Raw genomic sequence first — 14870 nt, forward strand, 5'->3', positions numbered from 1 at the left:
GTGCTGACCTCTGCTGGCTGCATATAGGGTTGACTCTGAGTGTATGTTAGCTAAATTATGGGTTTTTCTTTGTATGTTCGGTGCCTTTGTCTGCCAACCAAATCTGTATGTTACATTTCTGTATATAGGTACTAAACCACAAGGGGGTCCTTGAGTGATCATTTATTAATTCAAAGTTAAAAAGACTTCACGTTGCTAACGATAGGCTATATTAGACCATGAGAAATGCAAAGAAGGAAGGCACAAATTTACACATTTAACTAGTTTTGACAGTTTTGTTACTAGTTAATATAGAAATGTATCTTTTCAAAGTTGGTTCACAGTAAAAAGGACATTTTCTCTTTGTCATTTAACAGTAAAGATGTAGTGATGTAATTACTTCACAAATACTTGACATAGTCTTTTTTGTATTTCTAAAATTTAAGCCCAAAGCATCATGCTGGGAGCTTAATTCGACTTACTACAACTGTGTTTAATTTATAAAGTGTAAAAAATACTAAGACGTAACAATGGACTTGTATTTCTTTTACTTGAGACATTTCAGGGTTTAAATTTCTTTATATTGAAAGAAAGAGGAACAATTAAAATATTTTTTTGTTTTGCTTGTTTCTAAGTTAATGGGAAAATGGGTCAATTTTAACTCATTAATGCCCAGTGTATCACATTTAATACGTACAGTTTTTTATGAGGTTTTGAGATTTTAACATCAGTGGGATATTTTTCCCCACTGCAAAATGTTAATGAATTACACAATAAAGTTAAGCATTTTTTTTTTAAATGCAAGAGTTAGCAATAGGGAAAAAATAAAAAGTCATATATGGAAAGTAAAATTTTATTTTTTTTTAAACAAATATGTCAGTTGGTTCAATAAACTCTCCATTTTCAAAAAAATTGAATTTTCTGGCAATCACTTCATAGCTCAGGTTTTAAGGGGATATAAAATGATTTTAACAGCCCTGCTTTAGATAACAGTACAGTGAAAGTGCATTCAATACCAAGAACTACTTGATGACAGGGTTTTTTTGTATTATTGAAAAAAAAAAACCCACACACAACAAAAAATAAATTTTATAGATAACAGAACTGGAACTAAACTGACCTTAAGAGATGTCACTTTGCGACAAAGAACTGGGAAGTGAAAGCTAAAAGTGAAAAACATCTTAGTACCTTTGAAAAAGCTTGTAGGAGCTGGCTGGAACCCATATTACTCATATGCTAATAAATGGATGTATAGTGCAAAAATCAAAGCACTCTGTTGCATATGTTTGTATGTACTATGTAGTTGTAGTATGTAGCGTGTAATCACTGAAAGGAAACCCGAAGAATTGAAATACAGCGTTTTCATTTATTTAGAGAATTTGATGGTAAATTGTTTACTTAAGTCAAATAAAAACATATAAATCATTAATGAGTTTTTTCTAAAACTTGTTTCCACTTTAGTCTTTCTGAGCTGACAAAGACTGATCTCTATTAAAAAACAAAATCTAAGACAAGTGAAGACCTCTCAGTCACAGTGCCGATCTGGGATCAGTGACTGTGCTTTGGCACATCTCAGATAAAATTTTAAAATCATCATCTCTCATTACTGTTGAGCACAGAAACTCTTGTGGCCCAGTTACTTTCAAGTGAAGATTCAGCTGGAGATCGCATCAACAAGAGCACATTTGTGCCATATACAGATGTAAAGTGGATGACCCTGAGTTTCAAGCATGTTCTTACTTGGAAGAGGCAATTGTAAAACACAGTTCAGAGCTATGCGCCTGCACCTGTGCTTAGATAGAAACAAATCATTCGATCATCAAGACATTACTACTGAGGTAAAAGACAAAAACTTAAGGATTAGAAAGTGGGGTCTGTGAGCGATCAGAGGAAAACCCGTGGAATGGCATTTTCCTCACGATCATCATAGACACGACCATGGAGCGTGCCCCCTTGATAGAACTGGCGGAGGTTGAATTTGGCAGGTGCAGAGACGTACCACATCACCACCCCTGTGGGGTTCACTGACACTACAAATTCAGTGGAGTCTTTGAGCGATGCGGTCTCATCTGTGAAGACATTGAAAACCTACAAAGAAGACGGGAAACAGAAGTGAATTTCTCTAGCAAGTATAAAGACAGACATCTTGCTGATAGAACACTTTTGGTCTCAGTGGGAAACCTTTGGTCAGATGTAGCTAGATTCTCATCATGTGTTACTTAAAGATCTGTTCTAAGTCCCTTGTTGTTCTCATTGTATATCCTACCACTAGGCCATATTAGTAGTAATTTTAAATCCATTTCCTATCATCTGTATGCAGATGATATTCAGCTGTACCTTTCTTTTAAACCTTATGAATTGGATAAACTATCCATTCTAATGGACTGTCTTAAGTAAATTAATGGTTGGATGGCAAACAATTTTCTGCAGCTTAATACAGACAAGATAGATTGTTTAATTCTGGCTCCAGAGAGCATTAAGCCCCAAATTAGACAATTATTGGGATCTTTCTCATCCACTGTAAAACCTCTGAATCTTTGACCCCCTCTTTGCTTTCTTCACTTAAGAAATATCACTAAACTCAGGACTGTTGTCTCTCAGGGTGAATTGGAGAAGCTTGATGCCTTCGTCTCGTCCCAATTAGCCTGTTGTAATGCCCTTTTTCCTTGTCTGTCAAAGGCTTCTATAAATCGCCGTTAAGCTGTCCAAAATGGTGTGATATTTTCTCATATAACCCCATTGCTAAAGAGTCTGCACTGGCTTCCAGTTAATTTCAGATATCAATTTAAAATCTTACTGTCGTGGCCTTATGAGGAGAGGCCCCCACTTATATTGTCAAGCTACTTCACGCTAATTCTCAAAACTGGATCCTTAGGTACACTGATAGTGGTCTACTGGGGATTCTACACCTGTCTGAAAACCATAGAGGATTATGCCTTCCAAACCTTAGCACCAAAGCTATGGATCTCTCTTTCTTTCTCTCTCTGATACGGATACTAATATTTGGTCAAATATGATAGCTATATTTAAAAGTACAATACTGTCAATATTTGTTTTCTTTGAGACTTCAAAACAAAGAAGTTGCAGAGTGCCCCCTGGTGGAAAAAAAATATTCAAAGACAGCAATCCTAACAGGGTTGAAGGGTGTTTCACCCCTCTCTTTTCCTAATTTTCATTCAGTAGCTGTTATAATGCTGACACCAATAACTAATACCGGCCAACAATATTGCCCGCTAATAAATGGTTTCGACTCTTCTTCATATTGTATATTAATAATGTTCAGAAAGATTCTACTGAATTTGTAGAGTGGCAGGGAACAGATGTCCAACTGGTGTATTATGGCTGAATTCTAAATCTCTAGGTCAGAGGGAAAGGAACAGCCCAGGGACTATACACAATATACACAGATGAAAGCCATCTCCACATTACACACCTAATATCTTCTCCAGACTAGAAACCCATGTGATGAAGCCCAGGGGACACAATTGTTGGGCTGTTTTTAAATCTTGTTAATGTTAATGCATATACACCATACTGTCAAACTTTTGTCAATGTGGTGTATGTAAAGGCCCAGCATTACTACATCTCCTTTACCTTTTAGTGTGACTGCATTTGCAGAATTTTTTTTATCGTGTTCAGCTTAAAGGGATTTTATATAAAACATACCCACGATGTTTTGTTGTTTTAGTCATTCAATTGATATCCTAAAAGACCTACAACACATATGTTTCCGTAAATCTGTCTCTCTTCCACAGCATGTCTTGATCCTGTCTTCCTTCTTTCACCCCAACCGGTCGCAGCAGATGGCCCCGCCCCTCCCTGAGCCTGTTCTGCCGGAGGTTTCTTCCTGTTAAAAGGGAGTTTTCCGTCCCACTGTCGCCAAAGTGCTTGCTCACAGGGGGTCATATGATTGTTGGGTTTTTCTCTGTATCTATTATTGTGCGATCTACTGTACAATATAAAGCGCCTTGAAGCGACTTTTGTTGTGATTTGGCGCTATATAAATAAAATTGAATTGAATTGAATACCAACACCAGTTAAGCTCGCACAACTGCCCTGACCTGCTGCAGCAGTTTCAGCACTAGCATGAGTGACTATGCAAATTTTCTGTGCTTGCTTAGTGCGAAATAAGAACTGGAGCCAGCAGTTGTATGACATCCAGCTTGCCATCCTGACAGCTCCCATTTGGTGTTCTCTTCCAGTATGACTCATTGGACCAGTGCCTGAGTTCCAGTGCTCCAACCATAATAACTACACCTGCTTTAAACAAGAAGCCTGACTGTCACCCAGGGCAGCTCTGATTTAATGTCACCAGCCTGCCCCCGTGATCTGTCCTTGTGTATGATGAGCTGGACTTGCAGTTGATACTTTGTTGATGTGTAACTTGTTTTTTTGGTTGTCGTTTGAGACACTCGCCACACCCTGGAGACTGGGTCAGGTGTTAGCTTCCACATTTCACACCACCCCAACTGATCACAGATTAGGAGTTGCTCTACTTGGATGATTTTGGTAGGTTAGTGCAGCACATGATTTAATTTTATTCACGTAATCCTAATAAAAGACTGAGTCATGTACCGTGCTATAATGCTATAATATTTGAATATATTTCAATCTTTTGTTTGTTTGTTTCTTGGAATTGTTTTTCCCCGTTTGTTTTCTGTAGTGCTGTTTTACGTTGTTAACTTTGAAACTTCAAAAACAGGGAAGTCTGAGTCAACCTTGCTTGCCAAAATTACCCCTCTCACCCCGAGTGAACCAGGTCGAAACACGATACACATCCCTCCTAAGTCTATAAACACATACCTTGTAGCTGCCTGCGGTGTAGTTGAGTTTGCTGAGGGAAGTCGTGTAGCGATAGGGCATGTCTGTGCGACGGCTGAAGAACAATAAAGCGCTGGCATTTTTTGACAGGGGGCGCCAGAACACTTCAATGCCACTTTTCTCCTGGGAAAAGGAAAAATGTGAACAATGAAACAAAAAACATTGCACAAAAGTCCACAAAAAGAGTCATTTAAAAAAAGAAATGTATCTACTAAATTGTGCTTCACCTTCACAATGCGTCTTCCCTGGATACCCAGGGCATCCTGGTTGATGCCGATGGCCATTTTGTTCCGCAGGATGCTCTGGGCACTGCTGGAGATGGTGCGGAGGTCATTAGACATGAAAAGAGGAGCCGCCATGATCGCCCAGAGAGCCATCTGAGAACGAGACTGTTCCATGCTGAGGCCAAAGTCGCCAATAATCAGCTGTGAAGATTAAAAATTTTCACACCAAAGAATTAAATTGGAGGCTGTAGTCTGTAGTACATGCAATCTATCTTTCAGTATGGAGGTGTAGCTGAATGATTTGTGCAGAACAAATATATATGTAGAGCACTGCAGAGGTTTAAATCGTAGAGTAAGCAGAGACAGTAAATATAGACAAATATAAAATCCTGTTATTAACGTGTAAAGCTCTACATAGACAGGCTCCTGCTTATATAGCAGAGTTTCTGTGAATGTATCACTGTAGCCAGCCTCTCTGGTCCTCTAAACACCATCTCCACCTGCCCCTCGCTCTGATTTTTAAACCAGAGGTGATCGTGCTTTTAAGGTGATGGCGTCCAAACTGTGAAATGGTCTTCCTCAGCCTAACAGGCCAGCTGATTCTGTGGTTTGTTTTAAACAACTTCTGAAAACCCGTTTTTGTAGATGAGCTTTTGGTTTGGAATGAATCTCTAATCATATGGTAGATTTTGTGTTTGTTCATGTATCTGTAAGTGAAACGTATATGTGGCTTTTCTATTGTTTATACTATTCTATAAAGCACTTTGTAACTATTATTATTATTATTATTATTATTATTATTATTATTATTATTATTATTATTATAAATATGTTTATATTTGGGGGAGACAGTACAAATTTCAATTAAACAAACCATATCAGGGTCGTTCCACCTTCCAGGACCTGCTGCAGGTGTCAGGGCGTCCTGATTTTCAAAGAACCAGTCAACAATGTTCAGTACACTGTCCCAAGAGTCCTGGATGTCACCATAGTTACGCCACAGGTTGCAGATCTCACCCAGCTGAGTGTAATTTACCTAAAAACACGCATCAGTTTCATATAGTGAAGAAGCAAATACTAAGATTCCCTTTTTTAAGTATTAAAACAGGATTCGAACAAAACATCAAAAAGTATTTTGGATTTTAATTGTACCTTAGGTGGCAGCCCACCCTGGTAGGCAGGCCAGCTGCAGGAATAGCCAATGGGACGCCCTGTAGCATTTAAAGCCTTTGACATGAGAGGGTAACCTGTTCAAAACAGTGAACAGGAGATCTCAAATGAGGTCCAATCAGCAATATCTTAATATCCACACAGAAAAGGTTCAGTCTTGTGATTTTACCCAGCTCTTGCTCCGTGGCATTAGAGTAACAGCCGTCATATTTAAACATATCCACCTCCCAGTCTGCAAATGTTTGAGCGTCTAATTCGATCTTATCCAGCGGAGTGCCAGGGTAGCCCCCACATGTGAGTTTGCCCATGTCCCCATAGATGCCCAGCTTTAGGCCTCTGTTATGCAAGTAGTGTGCCAGCTTTTTGATTCCTCCTGGAAACCTGAAAGAGTAATATCAAACACACACATTTTAAAAAGCCTTCAGCTTTCATTTTGTAACCACAGCATGATTTTTTTTAATCCTGTAATCCAATTTCCTTTTGCACTTTCCAGGGAAGTGAAAATTCATATTTGTGCTGACACTAAAACATACCTGCTATGAATCTCCTGAGTACTGTGTTTTGCTTTTCACATGATTGTATGACTGTCACACTACTTCACTGGCTGTAGGCCAATAACAGATATATGTTTACAATGGTCTTTGTGCTCACGCAGCAAATACTGCACCTCTTAGGATCAGGCTGCAGCCGTCCCTGATCGTCTCTTTGTTTGGAAGACCAGCAGTCATCTATGTTCACGTAGACGTAGCCGAGTTCCTTCCAGCCATCCTCTGCAAGTCTGTCTGCCATGTCCATGAACAGATTCTCACTGGAAGAAGGACAAAGATGTTTCATAATTGTCTCAATCGCATTCCTATTTACACTGATACTGCATTTGAAGATAAGAGTGTAAAGAGCACTACCATATCTATTAGATATTCTGTTCAAACCAACTGCTTCTACTGGCTTTTGTTATATCCTGTTATTATATCTCTATAAAACTGAGACTAGACCATTATAGTTATAATACCTAAATACCTTTTAAGTTTTCAATACAATCAAGCCTGGTGGTACACATTCAAAATTTTGGCTTACCTGATGCAGTTCTTTGGGTCGTTTTCACAGTCAATATCACATCGATATCGTTCCCATGCCAACCACCCCATGGGAGGGGTCCTCATCAGTCCATTGTCAAGGGCCAAAGTGGTCCCAGTGAGCGCAAAGGCAAAAAAGAGCACTGCAACATGCATTTCTGCAAATACAAAATTACAAGCTGAATCAGATGTCAGAGCAGTGTGTCAAAGATGAGCCAGAAGAGTACGTCCAGAAGACTAAACGGCAAAATGCAGGTTAATGATTGCAGCACCTGACGAATAATCACCTGACATGGGTGTGAACGCAAAACAACCTGCTCGGTGACTTACCAGTGAAATAGACTGATTGTGTCAGATGACCAAATAAAAACCATATGCTTATATAAACGATGTTCTGCTAAATAAAAGTTAGAATATAAAAGCTGTTCGCAACATGATCGTCATTTGGTTCTTGTAAATACGCAACACTCGATCTCAAGCGAGTTTTTTGTATTATAAACACTAACTTGACGGTAGCTTATTACGTATAACTAATCTGGCATAGACAACAATTATTCTAGCAATTTAAAACGCAGGGAATTTAATACACGTTTAAATTATTTAAACGAAGGGATTTGCTGAATAATGTATGAAATGAAAAGCTGAACTCACTCTAGTCCGATCACGGCTCTTGGAAACTGAAAGCTAGAAAGAGCAAATAAGACCAAGAGCTCAGCCTCCTGCGGTCCGATTCTGTGCTCTTGTCTCTGGTCTCTCCCTCACTTCTTTAAATAAATGCTGTGATAAAAGAAAATCTGCTCGGTCCTACTGTAGGGGAATCTGCAACTAAGTACACATGACAAGGAAGTGGGAGCCACGTGACAAAGGAACCCTATCAGCTGACCACAAAACAGGAAGCGAGAGAAAAACCGCCGGGGAGACCGTTGATTACAGTGGTTCCCAAACTCTATTTTGCTAGGCCCCCCTTTGTTTTACAAGGAAAATGTTGCCCCCCACCCCCACCCCCCGCGCGCGCTCGCACGCACGCACAAACACATCCTACAACCACACACCTCAAACATTTAGTAAACAATTAGGCAAATACAAGTAATCTCCAATAAATTACAGGTAGTAAGAAAGTAAACTACTAACTCTTTTATGCTACGTCCACACCTACACCGGTATTTTTGAAAACGCAGCTGTTTCTATGCCTTTGGACCTTTCGTCCACACGTGTTTCGAATCACCGAAAACGGAGATTTTATAAAAGTCCTTTTTTGCGTTTACGTGTGGACGAGGAATACAGAGTTCATCATGCAATGTCAAAGGTATGTGCCTTTTCTCACGTCAGACTGTGCGCCACGTTATTGTTTACATGAGATGAATTGCAGAATGGCAGATAGAGACAAAATACTGTTAATCTGACTATCTGCAGTTTTTACACGCTTACATACACACGCAGTTACTGTCCCTCCCTTTAGAAAGGCAGAGGCATCACGGTGTGATTATTTGTGTAGTTGGTTTTTTTTCCCCCTGTGTAATAATATTCAACATTGTTATCAATATATTTTTCAAAAAATGCCTCTCTGTGCAAAATGGGTTTAAAAAAATAAACAACTGTGGGATCCTGTTTGTCGTGATTTGAACCGAGGGAACAAATCATAGCAGGATCAGGCTGATATTATTTGTATCCCACTGTAACTTTACTGTATAAAGAGCTAACATCTCTAAAATGTCAGGAGTAGTTAGTCATTACAACAAGTGTTTGTGAACTAAAAATCAATTATGTGGGATACTGTTTGTCCATGATTTGAAGAGCCCAGCGGGTGCTCCCAACGCAGGGAAAACCAATTATGCAGGGGACTGGCACTTGTGCAGGTGAAACCAAAGGGAAGATATGCTTCACCATATTTTCTAGTCTTTGGCTTAGAATGAAGTTGGTTTGGAAACCTATTCAGCTATGCTTCATCTCCTGCTTTACGTTTGTGTGGGCACCCTGTGCTAGCAGTGTCCAAGCGTTTGGGGTTTTTTCCCCCCCTTTTCATACTGCGCCCCCCTTGCAATGGCTCTGCGCCCCCCCTAGGGGGCGGACCCCACACTTTGGGAAGCTCTGGATTACGTTTATTTACCTCAGTTCTGTAGCTAATTTGATCTAATAAACACCTATTCCAGTTTCGAACTGTTTATATTTAATGAGGTGATGTTAAATGTGATCAAATCGTTCATACAATGTTGTTCATAAAAAGCTATAGATTGTAGTAGCCTTCACCTCTCATTTGGCGTCACAATCCTGGTGATGTCCTTGTGTGATGAACAAAATAACTACTGCTTCTTCCTCAGAGAGGAAGTTCTATTATTAGAATTATTACAGCAAATATATAAACATATCCACATCCGGCAGGAAGAGCACTTGGAATACAAAATTTGGAACCACAAAACCTGGATTTAGTTGCTTTGAAAGTTGCTAAAAATTCATAGATGATAAATGCTATAAGATAGTCTTCTGACTCTCACTTTGGTAGAAAGTGGAGGTTCTTTTATTATTGTCGTTTTTCATAGATGTAATTAAAGACACGGGAATAAAGTACTGTATTTTGACAGGCTGCTAGTAACAACGTGATTAAAGATGCTATTTTAAATCAGTTCTTTGCTATGTGTAGAGGGTTCAAGGGTTCATCCCTTGAATTGGGTGCCTTTTTTATGCTTGAAAGATTCACAGGTCGGTGTTAATTGTCTGAACAAAGAGTACAAACAGTCCTGAGATAATGGTCAGGTAGGGTGACTGGGCTGAAAGTGATAAAGTAGCTCATGTACAAAGAAAAACTCTGAAAAACGTTTAGAAAGCTTTAAAAAAAAAAAAAAAAGGACGAAATTCAGGCTGCTTTGAAGCAAAATATAAGAGATGGTCCAAAACATTTGTATATTACTGTATATTTTACAGTTGTTTACTGTTTCTTTTTTTTTTTTTTGTTTTGTTTTTACACTGGACTATTAGGGTGACGCACTGACGCGCGCAGCTTTTTTGTTTTTCTGATTGGCTCAGACCATGGTGTGTCAAACGTGACATCAAACAGGAAACGGTGAAACCTATGAGCTGCTACACAGGGAAACATGGCAGACGCAAGCCTGGGTAAGATACTAAGCTGCAAAAACTACTTAAAATTAAATAAACCAGGGGTTTAAACAGTATATTAAAAATCCATACAGCAGCTACCTCTATGTAATGGACCCAAGGGTTATATCACACGGATGTAAAAACTGCAGGCATGCTCCAGAGCTAACTAAATGAAAACAATTGCAGACGAGGGTTTAATATCTCTCATTTGGAGAGAATGGTCTATATTGACATAGACTTCAGGGTGGGTAGCTGGTCTGTTGAAACGTTTTTTGTCCTTTTTTAGGTTTAAACAGACTTCCTGGTTTCAACTTTCTGTTGTCCACTCGTTTTCATTTTCCCTTTAAAGTGACAAGAGCAGGTTCGCGCATGTGCAGAACAATCTCCGCATACAAGTTAGCAAACTTGCAATATCACAGTGTAAATGTGGCACATTACACATAAATAACAGCATTTAATCCACCCGTGGTGACCTCTTGCAAATAATGGGCCAGCTGAAATAAACAGACTTCCTAGTTTCAACTTCCTGAAATTGTAGCTGTCAGATAAACAAGTGAAGTCAAACCTGCATTTGTGATCACTGTCATCATGGGTATGAGTTACATGGTAATTTGGGGCTTTTGAAGATTCCCTTTGAACTATTTTTTCTACTGTGGTAATGATTGTACAGCATACCTCTTTAACAACTTTTAAAAACAAGAATTGAGTACAAAATGTTTACATTTCTTTTGAATTTTCTCAGATCCACACACAGTCAAAAGTACATACAAACTCAAATATACATACATACATACATCTCCACTAATATTACACTTCCACCACATGCTTTTGGTAGCAAGCTTCTGACACAATTCTGGCTGGATATTTGAATCTTTATGAAGAAATTAGAGTTAATTTCAGGTGGTTGGTTTAGTGACACAGAACTGGAATTCAAGCATAGTCCACACATTTTCGACATGGTTGAGGTCGGCACTTTTAGAAGACCATTCCAGATTATTAATGTTAGCCTGCTTTATCCATTCCGAAACCAGTTTTGATGTGTTTTGCGGATTGTTGTCCAGTTGGAACACCCGATTTGTGCAACGTGGCAGTACCACTGGCAGTAGAGCATGATGCTACCACCACCATGCTTGACAGTTGGTACAGCATTCGTGAAAGCCTCACCTTTACTCCTCCAATTATGTGTCTTGTAACTGTGGCCAGATAGGGCTGTGCGATATGACCAAAATCTCATATCCCGATATAAGAATTCTATCGTCCCGATAATGATATAAATCACAAAAATTTAACATTTTCTGTAAATTCTGTGAATCCCGGCAGCGTGAAGTGTTTCCAGCTGCGCGTCCTTTACCCGGAGTCGAGTGTTTTAACTGATGCATGAAACTATACATTTTTAGACATAAATTGTAACTGCCGCCGTTTTCTTTGTATTTATTACACGGCGTGCTGCGGGTTGCCTGTTCTAACATTTGAGTCTAAGGTTTATTTTTTAGCACCTGGCGGCTCTTTTTTACTTCTCATCCGTAAATAATCTGCTCTTTCACGTGATTCTGTTTATTTTGAAAAGTCTCAACAGGATCTTGAGCTTTATTGTGAAAGGTTTATGTGGAACATAAACAAGCGGACACGCGAAGGTGTTACCGTCGCTGTCGCTAACGACAACGCATAAAAACAGGCGCTTGTCCGTCAGTAGTGTGGTTATATTACATATAAGAGAAAGAGAGAACTTTAAGAAATTAATATAGCCACTACAGTGACCATCAGAACGATGAAAAAATATTGTCGTAAACAGTTTATTTTGCAACACCACGAAACAAACGATAGCGTAAAATGAAATGATAGATGTTTTTATATCATCATCCGATATATATCGTTATATCGAACAGCCCTATGGCCATATATCTCAATCTTTATCTCGTTTTGCCATAAAACCTGCCTCCAGAAGGCATTTGGCTTGTCCATGTTGGCAGATGCCAATTTTAGTTTTTGAAGCAGGGTTTTCTCACCCATGGTGATGTAAAACTGGCTTCACTGTGGATAGTGACACTGGTGATGCAGTTTCCTGTTCATGGCAGGCTTGAGCCTTTGTGGTTCCTGGGTTATTTCTGAACATCCTAACCTATTTCCTCTCATCTGAGGGTGACAGTTTGGGTCTTCTTTCTCACCTTGGCAAAGTGGTGACACTTTTTACTCTATACTTAGATAGCATTGTTTGAGCTGATGAACTTGAAATCTGAGGTTGTTTACAAATGGCTTTAACAGACCTCAACTTGTCAATCCAGTGAATTCTGTCAGAGAAATCCTTTTTAAGCTAGAAAACAGAAATTGCTTGTTATAGTCAATCATGATCACCAACAAGAAGTTGATAGGCCTTTACCTTCTCAAGTTAAGACGTTCAGCACCACTTATTTAAAGATGATTGTGTATGTATATATTTGCCTTGTGTGGACTCGAGATTCAAACTTGTGCACCCAATTCTTGTATTTGCAGTCATTAATAATGTATGCTGCTCAATAATTACACCCTGGAAAAAGAAAGTGCTAAGAAATCATTACAAACCCAAAATGATTATGACATGCTTGCCCATGATAAGTGGATCTCAACTTCTGACTACAACTCTATTTTCCCCCCTTAAATATAACAGAGAAGTAATGTAATGAGGAACAAATCCTTTTTTAGTTTCTAGTGGTTGTTTATGTTTTATGAAGTCAGGTAAAATTTTGTGGGATGAAAACACTTTTCTAGAAAGGAAACCTTATTCCAGATGACTACTAGAGTAATACAAACTGAATGCATATACTTAGAAGTGCTTACATTTGCTTTCAAGTGTAAAACAGTAGACAGTACTTGACTTAACTCCTTTTTTATTTCAGGTGTTTTTGGTGTGGTGTCAGCCCTCGTTGGAAGTGGAGCGGCAGGTTTTGTGTTCGGAGAAGCTGCATTATTTGCAGTTGAACCCACTCTGACTGAAGATGGCCTCCTGCTTAACGCTGCAACTCTGGCTGCTGGACGGGCCGGTTCCACAGGTGTTGCAGTAGTGACGGCATGCCTTGTGTTCACCTCGGTACTCTTATGTCTTGGAAGTGGTTTCCTCCTCGCTGCTATGGTGATGACACTGTTGAGTAAAGTTGGAGTGAGACTGCCCTGGTTAGCAGAGGCCACAACAGGAGCCTCTGTTGTGGTGGGTGCTGTCACTACTGGATTGTTAGCGGGCGTCCTTCCACCGTGGATCTACATTGTGGTGCAAGGTGCTCTGGTCCTTTTCGTCTACTCGTATTCCAACATTAACGACATGACCACAGCTCTGTTGATCATCTTCACCACTCTATACCTCAGTGTAGTGTATGGACAGTTGGGAGCCTTTTTTGGACTCATTAGCATGATTCTGACTATCGTTGTCCTCTTTGTCCTTCGAAGGCTACTAACAGTCCGTGTCCCTCGAAGACCCAAATCTAAAACTGGGTGCAAACTGCTGGAGAGAATATTCTTCTACTCTGTTTTTGTGGGGATTCTGGGATTTTTTGTGGGTTTAGGGGCAGGTGAAGCAGTAGACGGGTCAAAAGAAGAGGTGGTTGTGATGCTGCAGTCAGTCCTCTGGGTGGCCTATCTGTCTGCGGCGCTGCTTGGAGCTGGCCTGGGAACTGTGGCCATGGTCGGACTGGGTCCAGAGGTGGCTGGAAAGGTCGCTTTGGGAGTTGCTATAATGACATCAGTGGCTTTGAGAGCCATTCTGCAGTGGAGCTCCTCTCTAGGGGCCCGAGGCAGCACAGCAGGGACGCTAGGGGCGGCCACAGCTGCAGGGGTCTCACTTGGAGCCGCGAGTGTTGCAGCAAGACGGGCATTTCAGTCAAAGAATTCAACTTTAGCAGTTTTAGGTTCGGTCATCGTCGGTGCAGTTGTGGCAGCAGAATGCCAGTTACTTAAAGCAAGTCCGTTCACCGCATCAGAACTTGTAACAATCACCCTTGTTGCGGTAGGGGCATTTGTTCTGGGTGCACCAAAGAGCCCGTTCCACACTGAGGTGAATCTGCAAAAGGGCCTCCTCACGGGGCCTGTGCTAATAAAAGAAATCGGCATGGAAACGGTCACCGCAGCAGCAGCACCTATTGGAGCCGGGGCACTTGGGGCTGCAGCGCTGGGCACTGCAGCTCTGGGGAAACTGGGGACTGTGGGAGTCCTAACGGCCATAGTGTTGGCTTTGGGGAGCGCTCTAAGCGGCATGATAGGAAAATCACCACCAACCACAAACGCTCACAGAGACTAAGTTTACATCTGTCTGTAAATGTTCTTGTGTTGCATTTTTGCAAGTAAAAAACTTGAGGCAAAAACATTAAATGCAGTGTCATAAGGCATGGTATCTGTTATACAGATAACATGCTCGTGTTTTAATGTGCTGTTGTGGATACCAGTGTTAAATAAAAACATCAGAAAGCTTTCTTTTTTTTTTTTATTTCAGTGACCTTTCTTCTTCTTTTTTTCTAAGCTCTTCACAGCATCGCTGCCACATTTC

General features: G+C 40.1%; 2 protein-coding genes across 2 annotated transcripts; one reads left to right on the forward strand and one right to left on the reverse strand.

The window, feature by feature from the left end:
- Positions 1–1325: 1325 nt before the first annotated feature.
- On the reverse strand, positions 1326–8131 carry naga (N-acetylgalactosaminidase, alpha). Its single transcript, XM_084952791.1, has 9 exons — positions 7919–8131; positions 7269–7425; positions 6862–7002; positions 6364–6575; positions 6177–6271; positions 5899–6060; positions 5028–5225; positions 4783–4923; positions 1326–2067 (listed from the first exon to the last, which is right to left on the reverse strand). Exons 2-9 carry the CDS (start codon positions 7421–7423, stop codon positions 1864–1866), a joined length of 1308 nt encoding a protein of 435 aa, XP_084808917.1. The 5' UTR covers positions 7424–7425; positions 7919–8131; the 3' UTR covers positions 1326–1863.
- A 20-nt stretch (positions 8132–8151) lies between these two features.
- Positions 8152–14797, forward strand: LOC146371562 (uncharacterized). Its single transcript, XM_084952790.1, has 3 exons — positions 8152–8573; positions 10241–10375; positions 13234–14797. The coding sequence occupies exons 2-3, from the start codon at positions 10357–10359 to the stop codon at positions 14622–14624; spliced, it is 1410 nt and encodes a 469-aa protein (XP_084808916.1). The 5' UTR covers positions 8152–8573; positions 10241–10356; the 3' UTR covers positions 14625–14797.
- The last annotated feature ends 73 nt before the right edge of the window (positions 14798–14870 follow it).

The sequence above is a fragment of the Perissodus microlepis genome, chromosome 15, assembly GCF_051167445.1.
Source record: "Perissodus microlepis isolate ML-2025 ecotype Zambia chromosome 15, ASM5116744v1, whole genome shotgun sequence".
Taxonomy (NCBI): Eukaryota; Metazoa; Chordata; class Actinopteri; order Cichliformes; family Cichlidae; genus Perissodus; species Perissodus microlepis.

Coding starts and splice junctions, on each gene's coding strand:
- naga (XM_084952791.1), bottom strand. CDS start 7,423: ATGCATGTTGCAGTGCTCTTTTTTGCCTTTGCGCTCACTGGGACCACT. Junction 6,576..6,861: donor CTGCAGCCTGATCCTAAGAG/GTGCAGTATTTG, acceptor TTACTCTTTCAG/GTTTCCAGGAGGAATCAAAA. Junction 4,924..5,027: donor AGGGAAGACGCATTGTGAAG/GTGAAGCACAAT, acceptor TCCTTTTCCCAG/GAGAAAAGTGGCATTGAAGT.